The 25,082-nt window shown below is 38.9% G+C and overlaps 1 protein-coding gene across 3 annotated transcripts in view; it reads left to right on the top strand.

The window, feature by feature from the left end:
• The window catches only part of FBXO15 (F-box protein 15), a 48,134-nt gene extending 23,746 nt beyond the window's left edge, over positions 1–24,388 (top strand). For all 3 annotated transcript variants that reach the window (XM_087439336.1, XM_087439335.1, XM_087439337.1), the window contains 2 exons: positions 19,735–19,859; positions 23,995–24,388. In XM_087439336.1, the coding sequence (XP_087295462.1) occupies positions 19,735–19,859; positions 23,995–24,264 (395 nt within the window). In that variant the 3' untranslated portion in view covers positions 24,265–24,388. The remainder of the gene's footprint in view (positions 1–19,734; positions 19,860–23,994) is intronic.
• Positions 24,389–25,082: the final 694 nt, after the last annotated feature.

Below are 25,082 nucleotides of genomic sequence, written 5' to 3'. Positions count from 1 at the left end.
CTTGATAAGCGGTGCATAGGTCTGCACCTGGGATCCGAACCTGCGAACCCCAGGCCACCTAAGCGGAGCGTGTGCACTTGACCGCTGTGCCACCGGGCTGGCCCCGAACAGCTAATTTTTAGATTAAGAAATTGACGTAATAGTCGCCTCCTATCATGGAAATGATTTTGAGCTTGCTCTTTGTCTCTCTTGTTTTGTGTCACTTTGGACTCCTGGATTTTTATTTATTCAGGATTTTAATAAAATAAATATTTTATTTATTAAATTTATTTATTATAAATTAAAGGCATTATTCTTTTTGAAGCTAAAATCGTCCCCAGTTTGGTCAGTGGGATCTACTTCAGGCTGGCTTCTGTGCCCTATTGATACACTTTCGTTTATTTTTGAGTCGTCTTTGCTTTTCGGTTCAGAAAGATTTCTAGGTTTTTCTGTGCTTGACGGCATTTTTAATTAGAATTATGTCAAATGTATATATTAACCTGGGGCAAATTGACATCTTCATTGTTGAATTGTCCTACCCAAGAATGTGGAAGTGTTTCAATTTGTTGAAAAGATACTTATCTGTCTTTTAGGAGTGTTTCAGAATTTTCTTCATACCAGTTTTGCATGTTTCTTGTTCAGATTTTTTAGTAAGTATTTCATCTTTGTTACTTTTCTTCCGTAATATCTTCTAATTATTTTGTGATGTCTTTTGTGGTTTTGGTCTCAGGCCACTGCTGATCTCATAGAATGAGATGGGAAGTATTCCTTCCTCTTGAATTTATTGGAGGATTTTGCATAGAGTTGGTAATAGTTCTTCCTTAAATGATTGATAGAATTCACCTGTGAAGCCATCAAGGCCTGCAGCTTTCTTTGTGGGAAGGTTTTGAACTACAGTTTCAATTTCTTTAATAGATGCAGGGCTATTTAGGTTATCTATTTCTTCTTGAGTCAGCTTTAGTATTTTGTGTCTTTTAAGAAATTTTTACATTTTATCTAAGTTGCCAAATATATGGCATAAAGTTGCTCATAATATTCCCTTGTCTTTTTAATGTCTGTGGAATCTGATGCCACCTGCTTCCTGATTGGTGATTTGTGTCTTCTTTCTTTTTTTCCTAATGAATATGGCTCGAGTTTATCAATGTTATTAATCTTCTCAGGGAACCAGCTTTTGGTTTCATTGATTTTTCTCTATTCTTATGTTTTGTATTTCCTTGATTTGCACTTTGATTTTTATTGTTTCCATTTTTTTCCTGCTTACTTTTTGATTCGCTCTAATTTTTCTAGGTTCTTAAGGAGGAAGCTGATGTCGTTGATTTGAGAACTTTCCTTTTCTAAAATAGAGACATTTATTACTATGAACTTCTCCCTAAGTACTGCTTTAGTGGCGTCCCACAAATGCTGATATGTGTTATTTTCATTTTTTTAATTGAGATAATGTCGGTTTATAACATTATATAAATTTCAGACGTGAACATCATTATATTTTGATTTCTGTGTAGACTACATCATGTTGACCACCCAAAGTCTGTTATCATTCACTTTAAAATACTTTCTAATTTTCCTTTGATTTCTTCTTTGATCTATGGATTGGCTAGAAATGTGTTCTTTAGTTTTCAAATATTTGAGATATTTCTGGAGATTTTTATGTTACTGATTTCTAATTTAATTCCATTGTGGTCAGAGAATATGCTTTGTATGGCTTGAATTCTTTTAAATTGATTCAGACTTGTTTTATGTCTCAGAATATAGTCTATTTTGGTATATGTTCCATGTGCACTTAAGAAGAACGTGTGTTCTGCTGTTGTTGAGTGGAGTGTCTTGTAAATGTTAATCAGGTAAAGTTGGTTGAGAGCGTTGAAGTCTACTATATCCTTGTTGATTTTCTGATTACTTGTTTTATCAATTATTGAGAGGAGTATTGAAATCTACAACTATAATTGTGGATTTGTGTATTTCTCGTGATGTTCTATCAGTTTTTGCTACATGTATTTTGAAGCTCTGTAATTTTATTCGTAAACATTGAAGATTCTTATGTCCTCTTGACTAATTGACCCCTTCATCGTCTGTGAGATGACTCTCTTTATTCCTGGTAGTATTCTTTGGTCTGAAATCTGTTCCATCTGATGTAAACATAAGCACAGCAGCTTTCTTTGACTAGTGTTAGCATGGTGTAACTTTCCATTCTTTTACTTGAAGCTTATTTGTGTCTTTGCTTTGGTCAGTATGCTTGGTAAGTCTTTTATGATCTATGACAGTCCATTCCTTTTTTCATGCCATGTATTTGTTGAAGAAACTGGATCTGTTATTTGTCTATACAATTTTCTGCATTTTGGATGATTGTTTCTGGTATTAGCATGTTTCTCTTTCTCCCGTAGTCATATCTAGAGGCTTGATCAGAGTTAAGTTTTTCTTTCTTTGGCAAGAAAACTTCATAGGTGATGCCCTGTAGTTCCTATTGCAATTATCAGAAGGATGTACCAGTTTTGTCCTTCTGATCTACTTTTCTAATCTACTTTTCTACTTTTTTTCTACTTTTCTATCTACTTCTCTAAATATTAGTTATGTTAAGATTGATCACTGGGTTCAGGGATTTTTCAACCTGCTCCTTCTATTATAAATTCCTCCATGAATGTTTACCAATTGATGGGTACCTATATCCATTATTTTGTTAGAGATTGCCAAAGGATAACTCCCTAGTTCTATCATTCTTTCTACTTGTTTTAGCTAGGATTCTTCTGTAAAGAAGAGTTTTCTCTTGTTAACTATTTAGTTACCATGAAATATAGTTAGTACCAGAAAGGCAGGGTACATGCTTGAGTCTCTCTCTTTATTAATTTACAAAATAGTGAGATAATGCTCTAATAGTCTTCAAAGATAACTTGTCAGTTTTTTGGGGGGTATTATTATGAACTCATGGATTAAGAAATATAGTTTATGTATTTTAGTGTATTTGTAGTCATTGTTCTTTTTATTGTTATTGTGATGGTCAAATTGTCCTGTTGTTGGTCGTCTGCTCCTCTGTTCTTCTGACATGACTCTGGTCATCTTTGATAGCTTGCTTGTTCTAACATGACAAGCTCATTTTGTCTGTTTCCTGCCCAGACCTGAAATTGTCTGTTTTCCTTAGGAGTTCTGGTTCCTTTTAGTTCCCACTATGCTATTGTATTTAGAGACCATAATCTGGATCCTAGAGATGCACATTACTTTTAGGTTTTCATTCCTTTTAGGGTTTTTAGTAGGCAGAGCTAAGAAGTTTGTAAATTTTATAATGTAAATAAATAAATCATGCATTCATTTAAATTAAAGGTCTTAGGGTTTTTTATTAACTTTTTAATTTATATACTTGTATCTGTTTTATTATGTTGAAAGTCTTTATTCCAAACTGCATTACAGTATATTATAATTTCCAAATAACAATACAGATATTATTACTAATAATGAGCCTATGGAATGTTATTTTAAGAATTTCCTTGTGGTTCTTTCTGTGCTTAAGATCAATTATACTAGAGATATAAAGTTAAGTAACTAAAATAATTCTTCTCTGTGTGTTTATGCTACCACTTTGGTATACTATTAGAGTGATTTGTTTCAGTCAATTTTTCAGGATTGCTTTGCTTTTTTTTGGTACATTTAAAGAAGATTATATGCCACATTTACATGGTTCCAAGGTTTGAAACTGTAAAACAAGGTAATTCAGAGAGGTTTCCTTCTACTCTTGTCCCTTTACCCCTGTTCTTTCCCCTCCAGAGGTGGCCCTTTATATTAGCCTTTGGCTTGTTCTTAAATGCTTCTTTTTGAATATATAATGCTTATACATCAATATGTTTGTCTTTCTTCTAGTTGTTTTTAATGAGGCACACTATACTCCCTTCTAAGTTCCTTGCTTTTTCTTGATTCATATATTCTGAAGATTACTCTTTAGAATGAGATAGAGATCTTTCTCATTCTCTCTTTTTAAAACAGTTGTATAGTTTGTTAGTGGTTTCTTTCCATGGTTTCCAGCTTTGCTGGTACAGGTAGTGGTGTAGTGAATATCCTTGTTCATACACCATTTCATAGTTTGTCAGCTTGTCTTTGGGGTACCTTCCTAGAAATAGGATTGGTAGAGCAAAGAGTAAATGCATATATAACCTTGAAAGACACTGGCAAGTTCCTCCTATGAGGGGTATTTCCAACTTAATGGGGATGTTAAGTTAATAAGATGTTTTATTACTAAGTATGTTTGTTCTAGGTTTTTGTTATGTGTTCTTACAAATGTGTTCTTTATATTCCTAGATTGGTTGGATTTTCTTTTAAAAATCAGAAATTATTTTGAAGTGTTATCAAACACATCTTTGGGCAACTATTGATGATCATATGATTTTTTCTCTTTTATATTATTCATATAGTGAATTTCATTAATATATCTTCTAATGGTAAACATCCTAGAATCCCTAGGGTAAGCTCCTCTTATCATACATGTGCTTATTTTTAGTTACTAGTTTCAGTTATTTGGTATTTAGTGTTTTTCTGTTTAAACTCACAGATTAGGGTATCTATAGTTTTCATTTTTTAGTCTGTTTCTGATCCAGTCATAATCAGGTTTTCCACTTTTCAGTGACTCAGTTTTAGTATTTATATGATATCCTAGAAAAGCATTTGTTTTCTTTAGGTTTATTTTTGATCTTTTTCTTTTCCTAGCCTTTTTTTTTTTTTTTTTTTTTTGGTGAGTAGGACTAGCCCTGAGCTAACATCCGTTGCCAATCCTCCTCTTTTTTCTGAGGAAGATTGGCCCTGGACTAACATCCGTGCCCATCTTCCTCTGCTTTATGTGGGATGCCGCCACAGCATGGCTTGACGAGTGGTGCGTTGGTCCGTGCCTGGGATCTGAACCTTCGAACCCCGGGCACTGAAGCAGAGCACGTGAACTTAACTGCTACGCCACTGGGCCGGCCCCCATTTTTCTAGCTTCTTTTAATTGATTGCTTAGATTGTTTAATTTGCAAGTTTTCTTGTTTTTCTTCAGTGTTCTTTCTGTTGTGCCTAGAATCTTGGACTCTCAGAATTAGGAAGGAACTGAAAAGTTATCTAGAGAATGACCCCTCCTGGGCTTGAATTTGCTTTGCCCCAGGAACAGCCCACCCAGTTTTGTGAAGGTGTGAAAATTCTGCCTTTGATTGAACCCAAATTGGTTTCTCTGTACTTCAACCTGTTTACCTTTATTCTCATATTTAAAATAGAGAATAAAATCTCATCCCCTTTCCAGTATACGCCATTGAGGGTGCTCCTGCATGCCCTAATCTATACCCAAGGTACAAACTCCTATGCCCTCAGGGCTGGTGTTAGGGAGAAGTTAGTCTCTTGCTCTCTGTGACTCCAACCCTCGTGTCCTCAGGTGCCCCCTCACTTCCAGCATTGCTTGTCTGACATGACCTACAGTCTCCTTGAGAGCCTGATTGCTATATTCTCCATGGATTAGGTCTCTTAGGTCTAGGTCTGTCTTAGGGGGGTATCTAGAACTTCAGAGAAGAGGACTCACCCTCTCCTAAACAAATACGGCATAGTGTTGATTAAGCTTTGTATGCACTCCTCATACGTAAGCTATGCCCTTAATAATGCTGACGTCGATAGTGACAGAGAACATTTATGAGCACTCATTACAGGGTTTTGCTAAGTGTTTTATATTTATATTAATTATTTAACCTAATCTTCATAGTAAGCCTGTGAGTTGGATACTGTTATCTCTGCTGTCGTTGACGAAGCGGCTGAAGCTGATCCTGTAGGTCAGTTCTCTAATCACATACAGCTCGCACGTTGTGGAGCTCCATCTGCACCCAGGCCCGCTGACTCCAGAGCTGAGGGTCTTCAACACTTGGTGACACTGCCTCCCCTGTATTTGTGCTTTTCAGTGATACGCCTCTAGAGGATGTCTCCTTGTGTGGGTGACTCTGTCTTTTCAAAGTGTTACCATCGTAAGGGTGGTCAGCTAGGTCTCTTCCCTGCTCGCTTGCTGAAGTAGCATTTAAGCCAATTTTCTGTTAATGCTGATAAACCCCAGAGAAGGTTAGATGATTATTATAACATGCAAAAGGCTAGGTAAAATGAAGGAGAATGGGAAACTGAGATGGGAATAATTCACCTTTCATCTGTTGTTTTCAACATCATAAGAAGACTACACAAGAATCAAGATGCACTTCCTCTGCGCGTGGTTCTGCGATTTGGAATCAGCAGAGGGCGCTGTTGCTATCAGATCATTCTCACATTTAAAAAAACACAAACTCGAACGTCCTCTACAGTTTTTGAGACACTCTCTTGTGGTATTGTGTGGTATATTTAGTAAATGCCAGCTATGTCATTGCAGTTGGGGAGGGCAGCACTTTGCCCCTGTTTTTTAAGAAAACTTTCTCCCTATCAAGGATAAAATGTTTTATCATCATGTCCCTAGAATTGAGGTGGCTCTATCCACTGTTTGTCATCAGTGAGACGTGAGAAACCAGGCCTGACTCTAAGGAGGCTGTCTGTAGGAAGTGGTAGGAAGTAAAGGGGACGAGGCCGATTTGTTTATTTGATTCATTTATTGACAAACAGTTACTGAATGCAGGGAATGTGCTGGTGTGGGGGGACAGACGTGTGTCACACACGGTGCCTGCCCTCCACGGTTGGGTACAGAGAAGCCTGCTGAGCCAGGTGACAGGCACACCTGGGAGGGGTGGCTCTAGGAATCCTGGAGGGTTCTGAGGAAGAGCAGACCAAGAGGAGCTGGGGATGGGAAAAGCAACTAATTTGATGTTCAGATAGGTTAATGGGGAGTGGTCCCGACCGAGGTAGTGGGGGTCATGCGGCAGGGGAAAGGACGCAGCTTTCAATATGACATAATTCACCAACAGAGCCTGACGTGGTCATTTTGTTGGGCCATTTCCAACATTCCATCTTTAAATAAGAGTTTTGAGGATGTACCAGTTTAGTCCACAAATTCATTGCAGTTCTGGGAATTTACTATGAAACTTGCCAAGTTGCGTCTAAAATCCAGTTAGAAAAACACATATGCATATGGAATGGCTGATAAAAAATTTTTAAATGTTAATTGTGAGATAGTGTAATCTTTTCTATGTATGATATGTATTTAGGCTAGAGAAAAACAATTAAGAAAAACCATGTAGCCGCCACACAGTTTAAGGTATAGACCATTACAGTAACTTCGAAGCCCCCTGCATGTCTCTCCTGCCCTCCTCCTCTCTTCCTGCCAGTTCTGTGTATTGTGTTACCACCATTCTGTATATTGTGTTCATTGTTCCCTTGCTTTTCTCTTTTTTGTAATTGAACTTCTTTGTATCGTGAAACGATAACACAGAGAAATGCATAAAACGAATTATCGTGAAGCAAACACATGTGTGATCACCATCCAGGTCTTGATTAAATTTTAAAAATGAGTAGTAAGAGAGGACTGGCCTTACCAAATGTTAAACACACTATAGAACTACAGTAACAAGGAAGTGTGGTCCTACTAAAGCAGTAGATACCCAGAGGAGTGGAGCAAAATACCTGTACACATCTTTTGCAGTTCCAGATTCTTTTGTCAAATTATTTTGATAAATATTGGACTTATAGCAAAGCAATTAGTAGCTATTTTAGTTAATTATACCGTAATGTATCTATAAATCTAAGTATGTCTTCATCCTTTAGAGGATATGTATGTACTTCTTTAGAGTGTTAGTATAGACTGCATTGTAGATAATAATTTGCCTAAGATAGGCTAAAAGGATCTCTGGAATTGACTATGTAGGGAATACAAATAACTAAAGGATTCATGACATGCTTATATTCAGACAGAACAATCCCAATGAAGCATTCAGAGGGAGTACTGGCCATTTGATGCTCTCTACCACTCGGTGACAATATTTTCTCTGAACAAAATATCCCTTTGTTCTATTTTCTTAGCCCTGTCTCATGTACTTTGCTACAAGGTCCTTTGAAATTTTTTTTTTCCTTACAATACATGTTACTAAAAACAAACTGAAAGACCCTAGTGAGCCCTTATTGCCTGCTGTGAGATTCCTGAGACAGAGAAGAGAGGATCATGCTCGAGCTGACTCAGTGGTAGACACTCAGGGGTAAGCATCACCTCTCCGGCCAACCCACAGGGTCCGTGCGCTCGGCCAATGCTGTCCTCGTCCACTTGGGGCCCCAACATGTATCTGGCAGGCACAGTTCCTGGGCTGGTGACCGCCAAGCCCTCCTGTATTTTCCACCCTTCGTTGCTTTCACATCGGAGCAGGTTCTGTTCTGGCATGCTCAGGAGTAGCCTGGGTCCTCCAGTTTCATAGTACAAAGCTCGAGCTTCTAGACATACTCTCCCTCAGTCAGACCTGTGTCTAGGACAGGATTTACTCCCTCTCAGCACAACCTGATAGTGAATAAAAAATATCTCTGTCCTTTCTCTTTCCCTAAAGACTTATTTGACTGCTTCTTCTTGGAACTTTGTCATATTCCTCCCCAACGAACTGGGAAGTGTTCTCTCTTTGTATTATTATGTGTCCTGCCATTTTGACAAGTCATGGCTGCATTAAGAGTTTTCTTAAAAGGATCTCTCTTTTTTCTTTTTTTTTTCTGTTTTGTGAGGAAGATTAGCCGTGAGCTAATATCTGATGCCAATCCTCCTCTTTTTTGTTGCTGAGGAAGACTGGCCCTGGGCTAACATCCGTGTCTATCTTCCTCTGCTTTATATGGGATGCTGCCACAGCATGGCTCAACAAGCGGTGTGTCAGTGCACACCCGGGATCCGAGCCTGCGAACCCCGGGCCGCCGAAGCAGAGTGCGCGCACTTAACTGCTACGCCACTGGGCCAGCCCCTTAAAAGCATGTCTTTTCAAAGAAAAAATTGTGATCCCTGAACCAGCACATATTTGCTACCTGCTTCTTTGTGTATTGCCACTAAAGTTAAGCTAAAAGGAAGTTTAGGTGAAACGATATTTTGTCACCTACGTTGGATTTATGAGAGGCGAGAGGGAGAGAGGGATAAACTGAAGGAAGTACTGACAGAGTCATCTGTAAATGAAAGCTTGAGGTAAGCTTTATAAAACACTGGGTGCTTTTCCGTATGCGTTTGTCTTCTGTTCTTTTGGAAGTATGGGTGGACTGTTGGCATTGGGTCCCCAAGAACAGCCCCAGGTCAGTGATCCCCTAGGGGACTCAGAGGACTCGGGATAGAGCTGTGTTAATGGCCGAGGTTTGTACAGTGAGAGGGAGCAGAGCAAAATCGGCAGAGGGACAAGTTGCCAGGAGTGCAGTCTGGAGGAAACCAGGTGGAGCTTCCAAGGGCCTGTCCTGGTGGAGTCGTACAGGAATGAGTTGTGACAACACGAGTGAGATCTCTACCTGATAAGCTGGTTAGAGACTCAGCACTTAGGGTTTTTATTGGGGGCTGGTTACGTAGGCACCCTCTGCCTGGCACATACCAAAATTCTAGACTCCCACAAGGAAAGAAGATGTTCGGCATAAACCACATTGTTGGTATAAACCGTCTAGGCACAGTGAGCCACTCTTCTCAGTTAGGAATGGTGAGTTGGGAACACTCCCGAAATCCAAGTTCCCAGACACCAGCAAGGGCCAACCTTGCAAGCAACGTTTCTAAGCATAGACAGTCTCAGGCCTGCTGTGTTCACTCTTTTCTGCACGGCTGTCCATGAACACTTTGATGAGAGTATGGTACAGCCGTGAAAGAGCAGACAAGAAATGGTCCAGTTGTGTCTTTGAAGTGTAAATAGAGCTTGAAAAAGGGCATGATCAGCAATGCAAAGTATGAAGGAATGTGTATTTTTTGATCTTAGTATTAAGCTAATTATTACCAATTTTCAGAAGCTGAAGGAAGAAGGTTTTGCACAGTACAGCATGTTTTGATCTTTTTATCAGTATTGAGAGGGAGAGTGATAGTAAGGAAGCAAAGGGAAAGGATTTTTAAATAACAAAGTATACTGCATCTGTCATTTGACTTTCTGAGTTGTTATAAAAATGCGTTTAAAAACTAATGTCCTTTTCTTATTAGGGGATTTGAAAATTCTGAATATATAGAAGTTTATAAAGAAGTAAATAAAAAATCACTGAAGGGCAATTAATGGTCCGTTTTCAAATATATAACTATATTTATTTCTGTGGACGATATTATGTGAAAAATGTCGTATTCTGCTTTTTCCCCTTACCATTACATTGTGAGCATTTTCCCGTGTCACTAAATAGTTGTTGAAAATTTGATTTTGAAAAGTTATGTGACATTCCATTGTTTGGGTTATCATGAGTTATTGACCCATTCTCCTAATGTTGGGCATTTAGGTCTCCATTTTTCATGATTATAGCACTATTATCATGAGCATTATTTTGAAAAATATTTGAAGATTTGAGAGGTGAAAGGGACATCTGAGTGTTTGAAATTTGCATATATCTTTGGCTGTCAGATTGACTATCTAAAAAAGCTACTATGGTTCTTATAGCAGCCATCGGGTAGGCTGTTTAAGAAGCACCTTCGTAGGATCCGACCTCAGTACTGCCTCTCACGGGTGTGTGACTGGGGCCGTTATTAGTGTCCTCGCCTGCAAAATGCGGTCACGTCAGAACCTACCTTCCAGGATTCCTCGAGGATTCAAGTGAGGTAATGAGGAGTGTTTCCTGGATACTTGGCATGTGCTGCTGCTGTTGTCATCTGTTTTTATATTTCTCTTCTAATGAATGTCCGTTTGTTTATGTGTGATTGGTTCCATTGGTTTAAATGTTTACGAGATTTATATGAGTTATAGTCATTGCAAATATTTCCTCCATTTTATCTTTTGCCTTTTAGTTTGGTATATATTGTTTTGGATCTCTCAAAGGTTTTGATTGTATGTAAACCCATGCTTCATTTTGATTAATGTAAAAATTATCCACAGCCTATAGATTCCCATACCCTTCCCTCTTAGGATTCTTTCTCTCTGTTGAGGATCAGTGCCCCTTCTTCTTGTGTCCCCACCAGAGAAGAAGATATTTTAAGCTTTACTTGTGTATTTTGTTATGAAAATATGTGTCCCTCCCCTAATATAAAATTTCTTACTAATGAACTTTTATCAAAGATTTCTCAGTTATTTTCACTCATTCTTTTAGATGTATTTAATAATCATTTGGCCGAGTTTTAAAATATCTCATTTGGATTTTGATCAGATTTGTATTAAATGTGTACATTAATTTGGAAGGAATTGATATATTTTTATTTAGGGTTTTGGACTATCTCTCCATTTATTTAAGTTTCCTTCACTGCCCTTGGGAGAAATGTTCTTTATGTAGATCCTGCACCTTTCTCCACTCGTTGGTACTTCATTTTTGTGTTGCTGTTGGGAAGAAATACTTTTAGATTATGTTTCCATTATCTGTTTGTTAGATTTGTTCTATATCCTATAGAGTTTTTACGATATACTTTTCATAAAAATGCTGATCAAATAATAAATATTCAGTTCTTACTCTGTAAGACACGATAGAAAATGTTGAGGGGATAGAAAGAAGATACGGGCCTTAGAAACTTCTTTTCTCCTACCAAAAAAGTAGAGTTGTTCAACTCTTCAGCAGCAGAACCTGATAAGCCCAGATAACCTCTCTTTGAGAATTCTGCTTTTCAAGTTTTATTGTTTGTTTCACTTATTTTTCATATATAGCATGTTATCTCATTTTCGTTGTTGTGATTCCAGAAATAGATGACTCTCTTGTTCTCTCCTTGATACTAATGACTCGCTATGTTTCTAGTTCAGATTATCCTCTCTAAGCATTTGTCATAACAGGAAGGCATTAGAAATAGGACAGTCTTTTCTGGGTAGTGATTACCCAGAAAAATTAGAACAGATAATTCTCTATAGCATCTTCATCAATGCTTATGAGTACGTTTTTCCTGTTTTGTACATCTGGTGACCCATTATGAAAAATCAGCATTACAAATTACTGTTTACAGAAGGAGAGAACCCAGATCTCCATATTTTTGTGTGAGAGCTCGTCAGGAGTAGGCACTGGACCTGGAAGCAGGATAGGTCACATGATTTGTGGAGCCCAGTGCAAAATGAAACTGTGGGGCTCCTCGTTAGAAAATTAAGAATTTCAAAATGGCAGCAGCAGAGCATTTGACCAGGAGGGGCCCTTTGCAGCTGCGTGGGTTGTGCACTTGAAGCTGGCCCTGCCTGTAACGCAGGGCATGCGAGGAGGAGCCTCAGCTGCTGAAGACTTAGGTGAGCCCTTCTCGTCTTCTCTGCATTTCTGGACTCTGACTGCTGTGTGAGACTTGACCTCAGATTTTGATTTGTTCTTTCTCTCTGGCGATTTGAATTCTTTCAGTCATTTAAAGGGAAGGATATGAGCCCTTTATTTTGTTTATACTTTCATTTTCAAGGATATTGTTTCAATAAGATATTGTGCCTTCATGGTTATTTATGAAGGCAATTGTGGAAATAGAATCTCTTCCTTAAAACAACTAGTTTGAGGAAGATAAGTCTAATAAGAAACATAAGCCATGGATTTTCTAATTTGTCCCGTGGTGTGAATTTAGTTGGTGTTAGGAGTTTAGATCTGTAGGACGTTGAGCTTAGAGCTGCTTCTCAGATCACAACTGTCTTACCATCCGTGATTCCCGGGCCTTCCTTCTACAGAACTGTTTGGGTTTCTTCTCATTCTTCTGGTTCTTTGCTCCCTTCCTGGCTTCATTTTTCTGAGTGCCTGCCTGGGTTCCACTGTCGGTCTCATCCTCTGTAGCTCCACAGAATCCCTTTCCTTGTGGCCCTGTGGCTTCCCTCTGTTGAAGACTAACACTGCTCACCTTGATGGTGCTTTTTTGACTTATTGAGTGCGCAGCACTTCCTTGTGGAGAATCACAAATGCTTGTTGTCCGTGGAGGTTCAACTTACCAGGTTTCAAGTTACCCCTTGTTGCTACTCAGAAATCGTTTAATCAGCTCTTGCTAATTTCCCTTTATATTTCACAGAAATGCTATTCAGATATGACCACAGTCATCTTCCTCCTCCATTCCTTGTTCTTGGGCTCACTACCTGCTATGCTGAGAAAAACTCTCACCCTGTTGTGCTTCCTCATCCTCCCCTCTTATCTGCCGTCACATCGTCGCTGTATCACAGTCTCTTTGTATTCTTGTTTTTTTTCCTATTTCAGAGAAAAAGATGTCCCACTTCTTTCCAAAACGTACTTCCCAATTTCTATTCTTAAATATATCTGCTCCTACCTGCTCTGGGACCTTTATTTAGCCATTTGTACTCTTATCTCTTCATCATCTCAAATCTATTTTCCCATCAACTCTTCTTCCACTGATAAATATATTCCTGTTTTCTGATTCCAAAATTATTTTAAAAGAAAAAAACACTTCTGTATGGATAAAAAACTTTTTTTTGTTGAAAGGTACAGAAAAACCTAACCTGAAACCGGTTTAGCAGGAAGGATTTATGCTGTTGAAAAATCCAGGGGAAGGTTTTTATTTCAAGTGCAGTTTGATGCACGGGCTCATTGCCTGTCAGTGGGACTGGATATGTCTAAGCAGCCTGTCTGTCTGTCTCTTTCCCATTCTGATTCTCCTTGCTTCGCTGTACTTTGAGTTAGATTTCCTCCCTCTAAGGCAGCTCTAGATCTCACGTCCGAGTCTAAGGTTCTCCTTTCCAGTACACCCTCCCCCAAGAGTCTCATTGCATCTCCTTGGCTCTGGTTGGGTCATGAACTCATCCTTGACTCAGTCATGTGGTCATATGAATGGAATGCTCCATATCTGAGCCTGGCTTCTACCATCTGAAGTGTGGGGACTCACCTGGGTGTGTTTCTCAGAGAAACAATTGGAGTATGCTTAGCAAGAGAAGCAGAACAGGTGTTGGAGAGCCCCAAACAAATATCCATATACTTTTCCCTTAAACTTCTTTGGAAGGGGTAGTCTAGAAAAAATAGTTTATACTCAAATGGACTGTACTGATAGAAAATATGTTCAAAGGCATGGAAAACAGAGCTGGGTCTTGTGAAAATACCAATCTGAACCTTTAAATACATTGATACAAAAAGCTATTTTCAAACACTGTTTAATTAATAAACATTGAACTTTCAAAGAGTCTAAGTACACAATTTATTCTCTTTAAAATCAGGTTAATTGTCACCAATATCAGGAACAATTCCACCTGCAGATGTAGCCTGTTAGGGTCCTAGCTAACATGAAGTAAGTAGAGACTCTGGCTCAAAAGATTATACATTTTATTGATGTCATCACATCCCCCAAATCTGAACTGGAGAGGGCAATTGTCCTAAAGATTTGAAAGTTCTGTTTTTTCAATCTCTCACTAATACAGCTCTGATTCATTTCACTTTTGAACCTATATAACAAACGAAACTGGAAGAGAGAGTTCTGATCCTTATCATGTTCAGAGGCCTTCTCTCTTGATAGTCCATGATCTATGTCTCTATGTAGCTACTTAAATTTCATGTTTATCAGGCATTTGGAAAATAACAGAGGTATCTGAAAATAATTAGCTGAGAAAAAGAGAAGGCCATGTACATGCCTTGAGGAGATTTATGTTAGATACCTAACAGGGAATGGGAGAATACTAAAGATTTTCTCTCCTAAAGAGATACTGCCAATTTTATTTGACCATTAGAATTTAATGATTATACCATCTTGTTATTAATTATTCCTTTGTAGCATCAGGTCTCTGCAGCTTTAAATTGTTAATACTCTGTGGCAAATATTTTTGAGTTTGTAGGGTCTCCCTACCTCTTTACCCAAGATTTACACATGAACCTGGGAGTTGCTTACTGAGGTCTGTTCCGCTTATTTGTCTGTTACTAAGTTGGTGTCTCAGATGGTGATCGAGGGTCCTGTCTCATTCAATTCCTGCTCATTGAGTTCATCTGTTCATTTAACCTGTGTTCTGTTTTTCCCGCCTCAGGCAGTTCTAATCTAATTTAAGCCCTCTTCCCTCTTCTTTCTGTTTGCTTTAGGAAAATTATCCAGTCAACTGATCAGTCAGTCTCTCCTGCCCACATTCTTCCCACCTTTTCTTTGTTCTATTTACAAGGCAAAAAATGAGCTCTAATGAGAAATGAGAGATGTTATTTGTGCCATTAATATGCCATAGAAGATGTGACCTTTATTCCCAAAGACTGTAGGTTATTTGAGGAATCGGATCTAGCATGTAGAAACAATCCAGTATAATTAAATGCCCACGTGTGTGCAGTAGGGGTTTAGAAAAGGAAGGGAGTAGAATAGGTAGAAGGGTGCTATCAGCCCCGGAGGGGAATGTTGAAGTTTTGAGGGACTGAACTCCCTAAGGGAATGGGGGAAGCTGAAGAAGATCTGAGGACACAGCTGTGGGGCATGCCCAGAGTTACAGGCTGGATGGGAGAAGAGCGGCCAGTGCAATGAGCAGAGGGGGCCTTCAAGGGAAGGTCAATACAGCTGTTTGTTAACAGCTAACATTTCCTGAGTGCTGCTTTTTCTGTAACCTTTTTATTTTGATATAATTTCCAGCTTAGAAAAAATTACAAGAATAGTACAAGAACTCCCATGTACATTTTTGTGATTTTTTTCACCATAGCTTAGTTTCTCTTGTTCTAGAACTCATATCAATGGGATCATACTGTATATACTCTTTTGTTTCCAGATTCTTTCACTGTACTTTTTTGTGTCCAGATTCTTAGTTTCTGCAAAACATCTTTGAGTTTCATCAATACTGTTGAAGGTACTGATAGTCATTCCTATTTATTGATGAGTAGTATTCCGTTGAGTGAGTATGCCACAATTTGCTCACCATGTTGATGGACAGGAAATTTGGGTTGTTTTCTGTTTTGGGCTGTTATGAATAAAGCTGCCATAGAATTCTTGTGAAAGTCTTTTTTGTGGACAAATGTTTTCTTTTCTCTTGGCTAAATACCTCTGACTGGAATTGTTGGGTCTTAGGGTAGCTTTATGTATTAAAAATTGCAAAACGTTTTTTTATGTATAAGAAAATTTTGTGTATAAGAAATTGCCCCCAGTTTTTTTAGAGAGGCTGTACTGTTTTACACTCCCATCAGCAGTGCATGAGTGTTCTGGTTGCTCTGTATCCTGGCCAACATTTGATGTTATTAGTCTTATATTTTAGCTAGTCTAGTGTGTGGTAGTGGTAGTATTTCATCTTGATTTTGATATGCATTTTTTAATGACCAGTAATGTTAAGCATTTTTTCATGTGCTTATTATCCATTTGCATATCTTCTTTTTGAAGTGCCTCTTAATCCTTTTGCCTTTTTTTAAAATAATGTGTTATTTTTCTCTTTATTCCTGAATGTGGGTGTTCTTTGTGTATTCTGGATAGCAGTCCTTTGTCAGATAAATGTTTTGCAAATATTTTTTTCCCAGTCTATGGCTTGTTTATTCATTTTCTTAATGGTATCTTTTTAGAAGTTTCTCATTTTGATGAAATCTAATTTGTCAGTTTTTTATTTTATGGTTATTGTTTTGTTTTTTTGTCCTAAAAAACTTTTCCTACCCCAGGTTATGGAAATATTCTTTCTTTTCTTCCAGCTGTATTATTGTTTTAGCTTTTACATTTAAGTCTATGATCCATGCCTAATTAATTTTAGTGTAAAGCACGAGGAAAGAGGTTGAGCTTCATTCTGTTTTCCCATATGGATAGCAAATTGTTTTTTGAACCATTTGTGAAAAGACTTTCTTTTCTCATTGAATTATTTGATGTCTTGGTCAAAAATAATTGCTTGTAAAAGTGTTGGTCTGGTTCTGGACCCTATTCTAGTCTGTTAATCTTTATAGCAATACCACACTGTCTTGATTGCTGTTAGTAAGTCTTGAAGTCACTTTTTCTCTTCAGGAATGTGTGGCTATTTTAGGTCCTTATGATTTCCATATTAATTTTAGAATCAGCTTGTCAAATATTATTATTTATACTGATTATAAATTATTTATCAGAATGCCTGCTAGGATTATGATTGGGATTGCATTAACTCTATAGATCAATTTGGGTAAATGGATGTCTTAATATGGAGTCTTGCAATCCATGAACATAGTACATCTCTACCTTCTGCTTGGCAGTAGGTTTGGCCCTTTAGATAGAGTGTTATTGTTGAGATAACGCATGTAAGGTGCTTAGCACGCTTAGCCTGGATATATAATAGTCTACCCTGTAATGTTAAGATATGTTATTCCATTAATGCTCACAAAGACTTATATAGTACTTTCTATTTGTATCCTTATTTTACTCAGCTTGGAGTTTGACCGTGGTTACACAGATAGTAAATGGCTGGGCAGAGTTTGGAATGAGGTCTTTATGACTCTAAAGGCCAGTTAAAAGTATAAAGTATAAAGGCTTATAAGTGAATGTCACTGGAGCCAAGGGTGGTGAGCCTTGAGTTGTATTTCTTTGCATTGGTAGGTTAAGGTTAGAGTCTCCAGCAACAGAATTTATTCTAAATGGTTTAAGTGACACAGGAATTCAGTAAGGGTGTATTAGCTCACAGTGAAGGAACCCAGGTCACTAATGCCTTAGTTATAGGAAGGTTGAAATGGGAGACAGTGACTGTGGGGCTCACAGATGGGGAAATTAACAAAAATTTTGGGGAGCCATAAATGATCCCCTAGCATATCTTGTCTGCTAACTTATAGATTTTTCCCTCTTGGCAGTAATATGAAAGCAAAACTTTGTAAGAATTTAAATCTACATTATAAATTCTCAGCTAGTCTTTAAACTAATTGGTGATTATATTTTTTCCTTTTTCTATATGTTTTAATCTATTATAACATGGACTCTAGACACAGAACAAGGTTTGAATCATGTCTCTGCCACTTACTAGCAGTATGACCTTAGACAAGGTACTATTAAGCTCCCTGTGCATAGTTTTCTCACCTGTGAATTCAGAAAACCATAATACCTAATTAATAGTATCATTTTAAGGTGTTCTTTTAAAGTAGTCTTTTAAGCTACTGTACATAAAGTTCTTAATACAGTGCTTGGTGTGCAATAAGTACTCAAAAATATTACCTATTTTATATACACACACTTTCACAGATACGTTCTATGGGCAGATCGTTTAAATGTAGGAGGAGATGAACATTTTTCTTTTATAGGTATAAGCGGTTACAGAGAGTTGGTAGGAAGAGCGCTGACCTTTTAAGATACTGCAAATGTTATAGTTGTTCTGAAGTGGGAGAATATCTGATGGTAACAAAATAACAACAGTCATTGCTTCCTACAGCGATTTCATGTTTATTAGCTCAGACAATTGCCATTGAAATGTTATTGGCTGTTGTACTTATGGGTCCATTTTCTGCAGTGTCCTGAGGACAAGCCACATGGAAAATGAACTCGCGGTTTTTTGTACGGCACCGTCCAGCTGCCAGCACATGTGCCAGCCAGTCAGAGGTCTCTCTCAATTCTGCACATGGCTGTGCAGTAATACAGAGCAGAGCCGAGCCACATCTGGTCCATTCAAAGTGTCATTACTGTGCCTCCTCTGAGGCTCGGCTTTCCACAGATTTCCTCCTTCTTCCGTCGAGCCCTGCCGAGGTGACAGTAGAGCTGTTGCCGGGGAAGGGTCAGTGTCATCTGGTATTCAGTCCTACACCAGGGAGTGAGGGAGAGAAGCTGCACAGTGCTTGTTAATCACCCAGTGGCCGAGAAGAAGGTGTGGGCTGCCTCTGTCCTCCAAACGAAAGGGCTGATGGTGCCCTCCTGCAGGGCTGGAGATGCTCTGCCTCTAACAGGATCTCTCTCTTAAAGCCCATTATTGTGTCACAGAAGAGGCTGCTGGCGAAGCATTTAATGTTTTGGCTACACTTAAGTGAGAACACTTCATAGAATTTCTAGAACAGGGCTTTGGCTCCCAAGGCAACTTAGCTTTGGTTTTATTTTGTCCTGTGAAATAACCAACCTAGAGTCAAAGAACATTTGCTCTTCTCCCCTCTTTTTCTGTCTGCTTTGCCCTGTAGCTTAGATCTTACCTTTATTCAGTTGTCTGTCTCTGAAGGAATCTCGTGTATAAGTGAAGGTGCTGTTATGTGGTTTACACCTGATGGTCACTTTTCAGGATGTGTTAAAATGGGTATGTGAAGCTCACCGTCATGTGAAGGCTCCCCCACCACAAGTGCTTTGGAAAGTGGAGCGCGTATGCGCCTGGGTTGTGATGGGCTCTTAGCAGTGGTGAGGCTGCTGTTAGTCAGCTTTGAGCTACTCGGGGGCAGGGCTCTGGTCTCAAGCTTTTGGTAAGCATGAGCAAGGACTTATTTATAAGCATGTGCAAAGATGTTTATGTGTGCTGGGCTTCTTCCTTTATCTCTTCCATATTCACCTGCTCTCAAACCCCTCATTTCTCTGGACATCTCTCTCCTTGCTCCGTCACATCTGATGTCCATTTCTGGCCTCTGTTTTCTTAAGTTCCACAGTTCTGGTTTTCTGTTTTCATTGCTGTTAGCTTAATCAAATCTGAAGAACCTTTGCCTCCTCAACAGTCTCCCCATCAGTGACAGGGCGGATCTCCAGGTTCACCCCAGGCAGCTCCCCAGACTCACCTTTGAGATCACTTTTCTCAAGTACACACTCATATCTCTGTCTCTGGAATGCAGGTATGCTGCCCTGGCCTCAAACCAGACGTCTGAATTAGCTATATGCCGCTGTTTTCCTCCATCACTGAGTCTAGTACTTAGCTATACGAGGCATCCTTTATGGAGTAGCAGACCTAAAGAATCTTGACTTGTCCTGCATTGGTATATCATAATTTAAAAAATCTTAAATCTTTTCAGGATACATTGAAAATGGATATGTGAAGCTCACTGCTATAAATTTTAAAAATAACGCGAAACACCTGCCTCTTATTGGGAAAGTTGGCTTCTATTGGAGAACCGATGTTTTAGATGGCTTTATAAAGGTAATTTGTTATTTTCTTTTCTTAAAGTAACCTGTTTTCTGTATAATAAAAAATGTCTCTTGATGTATATCTATGATACTGCTTTTAAAGTCTTAGATTTATTGTCCTGGCGTCTGAAGATTCACATGCTTATTGAGTACCTTCTGTTGGTCGTTGAGTGTGGTGGGGCAGGAGTGGTAGGTAGCATGCAGAAGTGTTTCTGAGCAGTGTTGGTTGCACCCTGCACTCCTTTGAAGCCCCTCTGTCTATCTGTCTGTCTGTTTTGTGGAGAAAGAGGGGAGCTATATGTTGGAGCAGGCAAGTAGCATTTACTCAAAGACATCTTAATTTACTCATGCACCAATGTAAAATTTATTGCAGTTATAAGTTCCAGGATACAGATATTTCCTTGAACAGTTAAATCAATTTATACCTCCATCAGAAAGAGCCATATGGATGGGAGAGTTGATTTAGTGGTTGGGAATTGGTGTCAGGAAAGGAGGGAGGAGGAGGAGGAGAAGGCGAATGAGAGCTGTTCTCACAGAGTTTCATTTTCTTCTGTGATCCTTGTGCCCATGGCTGCCCTTGCTTCTCACGCTCTCCATCTTTATTTTGTGGCATGAATAGGATTTTCATATTCAGTGGGCTCGATCTCCTATAAATGCAGAGGGCCTCCAGTAACGTGGCTTTATCCTGCCATACGTTTGTGGACACCTTATTAGAGCGTGATGATGACTGAGACCAAGAGCAGTATTATCATTGAACGTTAAAAACACTTAGCTATCATTAAGTATTATCTCTTTAGCCACTTGTTATTTATGTGTATCACTTGAGCTATTTGATATAATGAGATGTTTTATTAATCCTTCTTATTTGTAAACAAATGTTTAAACTTCAGTAAAGCTTTTGTTTATCATGTACAAGAGAATGTTGTTTCATGTCTGTAAGAGCACAGACTTGACTTCTTTTTTTTATGGATTTAGATGGGGCTTATAATAAAAATATGTACTAAAATAAAATATTAAAATCAAACTAGTCCTTGAGGACCAGGAAGAGAAGAATATAGATATGACAGACTTAAAGGGTGAGCATAATTATAAAAATAATATTATTTGTTCTGTGTTTTCTGGTATTTAGAGCAGGATGAGAACAGTTATTTAGTTCTCTTTAGGGATGAAAAGGAAGTGTAGTAATTATACGAAGAAACAAAGCTTTATCCAGCTCTGATCATTAAAAGCACAGTCTCCAGTGGGACTTTATGTAGGGCAGACAAAGCTACGTAATGGACCAATCCTAAATAGCATTTTACCAGCAAATGCACAGCAGAGCTCACAGAGGCTGAGGGTAAAGCTTCAGAATGAGCTCCAAGCAGTGATTCTGTAGGTCACTAAGCAGTGTGACTCCTGCACGCAGGTTTCTAGCAAAATGGCTTGATCTGAAAACAGGATTTCCAGCCCTTAAAGTTGGGCCTGGACTGTGTGTCCCTTGGACAGTTTTCCCTGTTAACTCCTTGTCTCAGATGGGCTGGGGAGAAGGTGGAGGGGAACCGCAGAGCCTGTACCCACTCCCTGGGGCCTGTGGGTGGATATGCTCAATTTGCATTTTGTTGCTTATAATTTTGAGTTTGGTATTAAGACTAAAAATGTCTTTAGAGTTCCTAAAGAAAAAAGGTCAAGTAAATGATGCCATATCCCTTGTGTTTGCCCTGCAGTTAGGAATTTCCCTCTAGGTATCTGATCCCCTTAGTATACTGGAACTATAAACTATCCTTTAAGAAATCAATTTCAAGGAGTTGAAAACTTTTTATAAGCAAGGGCATATGATAGAATAAGTTTCTTAGGTACATATAACTATTAAAAACCAACAAACTAAAACTCCTACTTTTCTTGGAGATTGTGGAATGGCCTCTGAGAAGGAGCCTCCTAACTCTGTCATTTCAAACACCCATCAGAGTGCCGGTCAGTAAGAAAGTGTGTCACCCAAATCTGGTCACAAGACAAAAAAGCGAAAACATGATATTAATGATAATGACAGAGGAGCTGCCTGCTGCATTGTGTTGTTTGAAGTGATGTGTCGTCAGGAAAGGGGTCTCTGAGGTCCTCCTAGCTTATTGTTCCCAGAAGAATCTTCTCCTTCAGAGGAGCATGGAGGTATGGTGACCTCCAGCCAGCACTTCCTGGCACCAAGGTCCCTCAGATCAGAATCATCTGTAGCTCGAGTGCCTGGAGTCTAACTTCAACAACTCGTAATTTTTTTTTTTTTTTGTGAGGAAGATCAGCCCTGTGCTAACATCTGCCAATCCTCCTCTTTTTTTTTTTTTCCCCCGCTGAGAAAGACTGGCCCTGGGCTAACATCTTTGCCCATCTTCCGCCACTTTATATGGGACGCCGCCACAGCATGGCTTTCCAAGCGGTGCGTTGGTGCGCGCCCGGGATCCGAACTGGCGAACTCCGGGCCACCGCAGCGGAGCACACTCACTTAACCACTTGTGCCACCGGGCCGGCCCCCCAACAACTTGTAATTTTATATGGTAGATTATTAAACTTTAAAAATTAAAAAAAAATATAACGTTATAAACAGGTTTTTTTCTTTCTTTTTTTTTTCAAGTCAGATTATGATATCAGATGCATTTAGAGGTGCTTACAGTGACTGGTGTTAGTAATGAACCCACACAGGACAGGTGCTCTGTAACTGGTTGCCGTGCTATTTTACCAAGTCGTTTTGAATAGCTAGGGCAGTCGCCCTGCTGCAGTCTTCAGTATAATTCAGAATCAAGTGCTCTCCTGGTCTCTGTTCTCTGAGTTCCTACCAGAAGTGCTGATTGAGGGAGTTTCTTTTGGTAAGGCCTCTCTTGTACGTGTTCCTTTTACTTTTTTGTTTCATGCCTTGGCATTTTTTGATGTTACTTTAATGTGACTTCTAGATCTGTATGGAGCTTGACATGAAGTTTAATTTAAGCTAGATATTTGAGTATAACTCTGGTTCCTCTTTATTTGGGAGTAGTTGAGTTCAGTAGAACCTGCTGATGGGCATATCACAGGTTCAACATGTTGCGGTGGCTGTGCCCTGTCGCCCCAATAAGAAACATGCCTTGGCCAATTTGCTGACGAGTACTGCACTGAAATAGGTGATTAAATATGATGATACCTATAAAATCAAACACCTTTAAAAGAATGCGATATTGCCCTCTGTGCGAGTACTGCCCTCTCCCCTGACATTGCATTTTGAATCTGGCAGAGTTCATTGGTAAATGGGGTGCAGGTGTGGAAAACTGATTTACTGCTATGGGGAAGGTGAGTTCTGCTTACTGCTTAGGTGTCTACATTCTAGAAGTTCATGCTGAGAGAGACTAATTGGAAAGGATAATTGGAAACATAGCTCTTTTGAGGAGAAGGATGGAGGGTGAGTGGGATGAAGGTTTGAGGGAGGTTCTAAAATACATCCCCCAATGCCTTACCCTCTTTGCAACCCCAAGGATGGAAGCGATTTGTTATGGAGAAGGAACCAAATGGAAAAGGAGACCCCTCAGGCAGGATGGAGAGTAAGGAGTGAGGTTCCAGAAGAAGTAAGGAGGAGATGGCCTGTGCACTCTGTGAAGCAGGGATTGGGGCATCCGCTGAGACTGTAGATAGGGTTGGGAGGGCCCAGCAGAGGTTCTCTACCCCACCGATTCTGCTCAGTTTGTCTTATAAATATTTCTTCCATCTCTTCTTTCCTGTGAGTTACTACCACTGGTAATCGAGGGCTTTTACTATCTCTTTACTAGTGTATAACAATAACCGACATCCCTGTGGCTGTTCTTGCTGCTTCCACCCCCATTATATTGCTCTCATTCATTTATCTGACCTGCACTTATTGGCACCAGTTACCATGGGCGGGTGCCAAAGGTGTGATGATTGGCAGAGCCAACCTGACCCCATGGCGAGTAATCTCTAGTACTACAGACCTGTCGCGGTCTTCTGCGCTTTTTGTGTATGCTGTTCTCCCTTCCTGTAATTCTGTTCTCTCTTCTCTTCTTTCTCCTCTTGCACTTAACTCTTGTTCATCCTTCATGACAAGGTTTCATTTATACATTTACAGATTTATTAATTAGACCTGAAAATCATGTCTAACTATCTTATCCTTACATTTATAAATATTTGTGTTTATTTTGTAGACTTGTTCTATAATGGACATAACTCTTTTGGATGAATATAGGAAACCCTTTTGGTGTTTCAGTTCCCCGGTTTGTGTGAGATCTTCTCCAAGGCCCTCTGACGGCCCTGATTTCTTGGGACAGACATACTATGTTGACTACGTGGACTCGGAAGGAAAAGTGCACGTGGAGCTGCTGTGGATTGAGGAGACGGAAGAGTACTTCATTGTCAGCCTGGTCCTTTACCTTAGTGTGGCAAAGATAAACCATTGGTTTGGGACAGAATACTAAGTATTAGCAGTAGCTGGCAAATTATTGTTGCTATTTCTTTATTTTGGACTAACCAGATTTGTTCTTGGTGTTGGAAATGAAAATAAAGCAGTAGTGTGTTTGTCTTCTTATTTCACATTAGAAATTGGGATTCCTGGGTCATTTTAAAGTTAATGTTCAGAGGATTAAGTTAAATTTTAAAAACATGAAAATAGCACATGCCAGTGAAAATTCATATAAAATAAAAAGAAAAAAGGTATTTACTTCTCTTCTGCTCTTACAATTTAAAAAACAAGAAATTCTGCTTAAGCATGTGATCACCTGATGTGTGTGTGTGTGTGTGTATGTTGTATAGGTAGGTTTTTTTTTTCTTTATTGGTTAGAACCCCAAATGGGAAAATATATTTAAATATGAACTTAATGGTATTCATTAAAATTAGTGCTATATTCATGGCATTCTGCAGCCACATTAGTATTTAATAAAACAAAGTAAAATAGCCTACTTCACAAGGAAAGATGTATCTGAAATCATCACAGAAATTTTTATTGCCTAAAAGAGCAAAGTGTGATACAAATGCAGTTGAGACATCCGATTCTCCATTAGTGGGGACAGATAGATGAGTTAGTGAACACTTCCGCTGCAGAAATGTTTTAAGAGAATTGACAGATGTTTGGGTTCAAATAGAGGTAACATATATCTAAGCATGTTTTTTAGGGATTCGGTTCTAAATTTGTTGTAAATTGTGTTGATTATTTTTTGATCACATTTTTGTCTCCCAGTCAAAGTTATTCTCAGAAGTGATTTTTGAAATACTGCATTGCTCCTACTGGGGCATGCA

The sequence above is a fragment of the Ceratotherium simum genome, chromosome 14 (assembly GCF_057802395.1).
Source record: "Ceratotherium simum simum isolate JZ-2026a chromosome 14, ASM5780239v1, whole genome shotgun sequence".
In the NCBI taxonomy this organism is placed as follows: Eukaryota; Metazoa; Chordata; class Mammalia; order Perissodactyla; family Rhinocerotidae; genus Ceratotherium; species Ceratotherium simum.
This window is presented reverse-complemented; position numbering and strand designations above follow the sequence as displayed.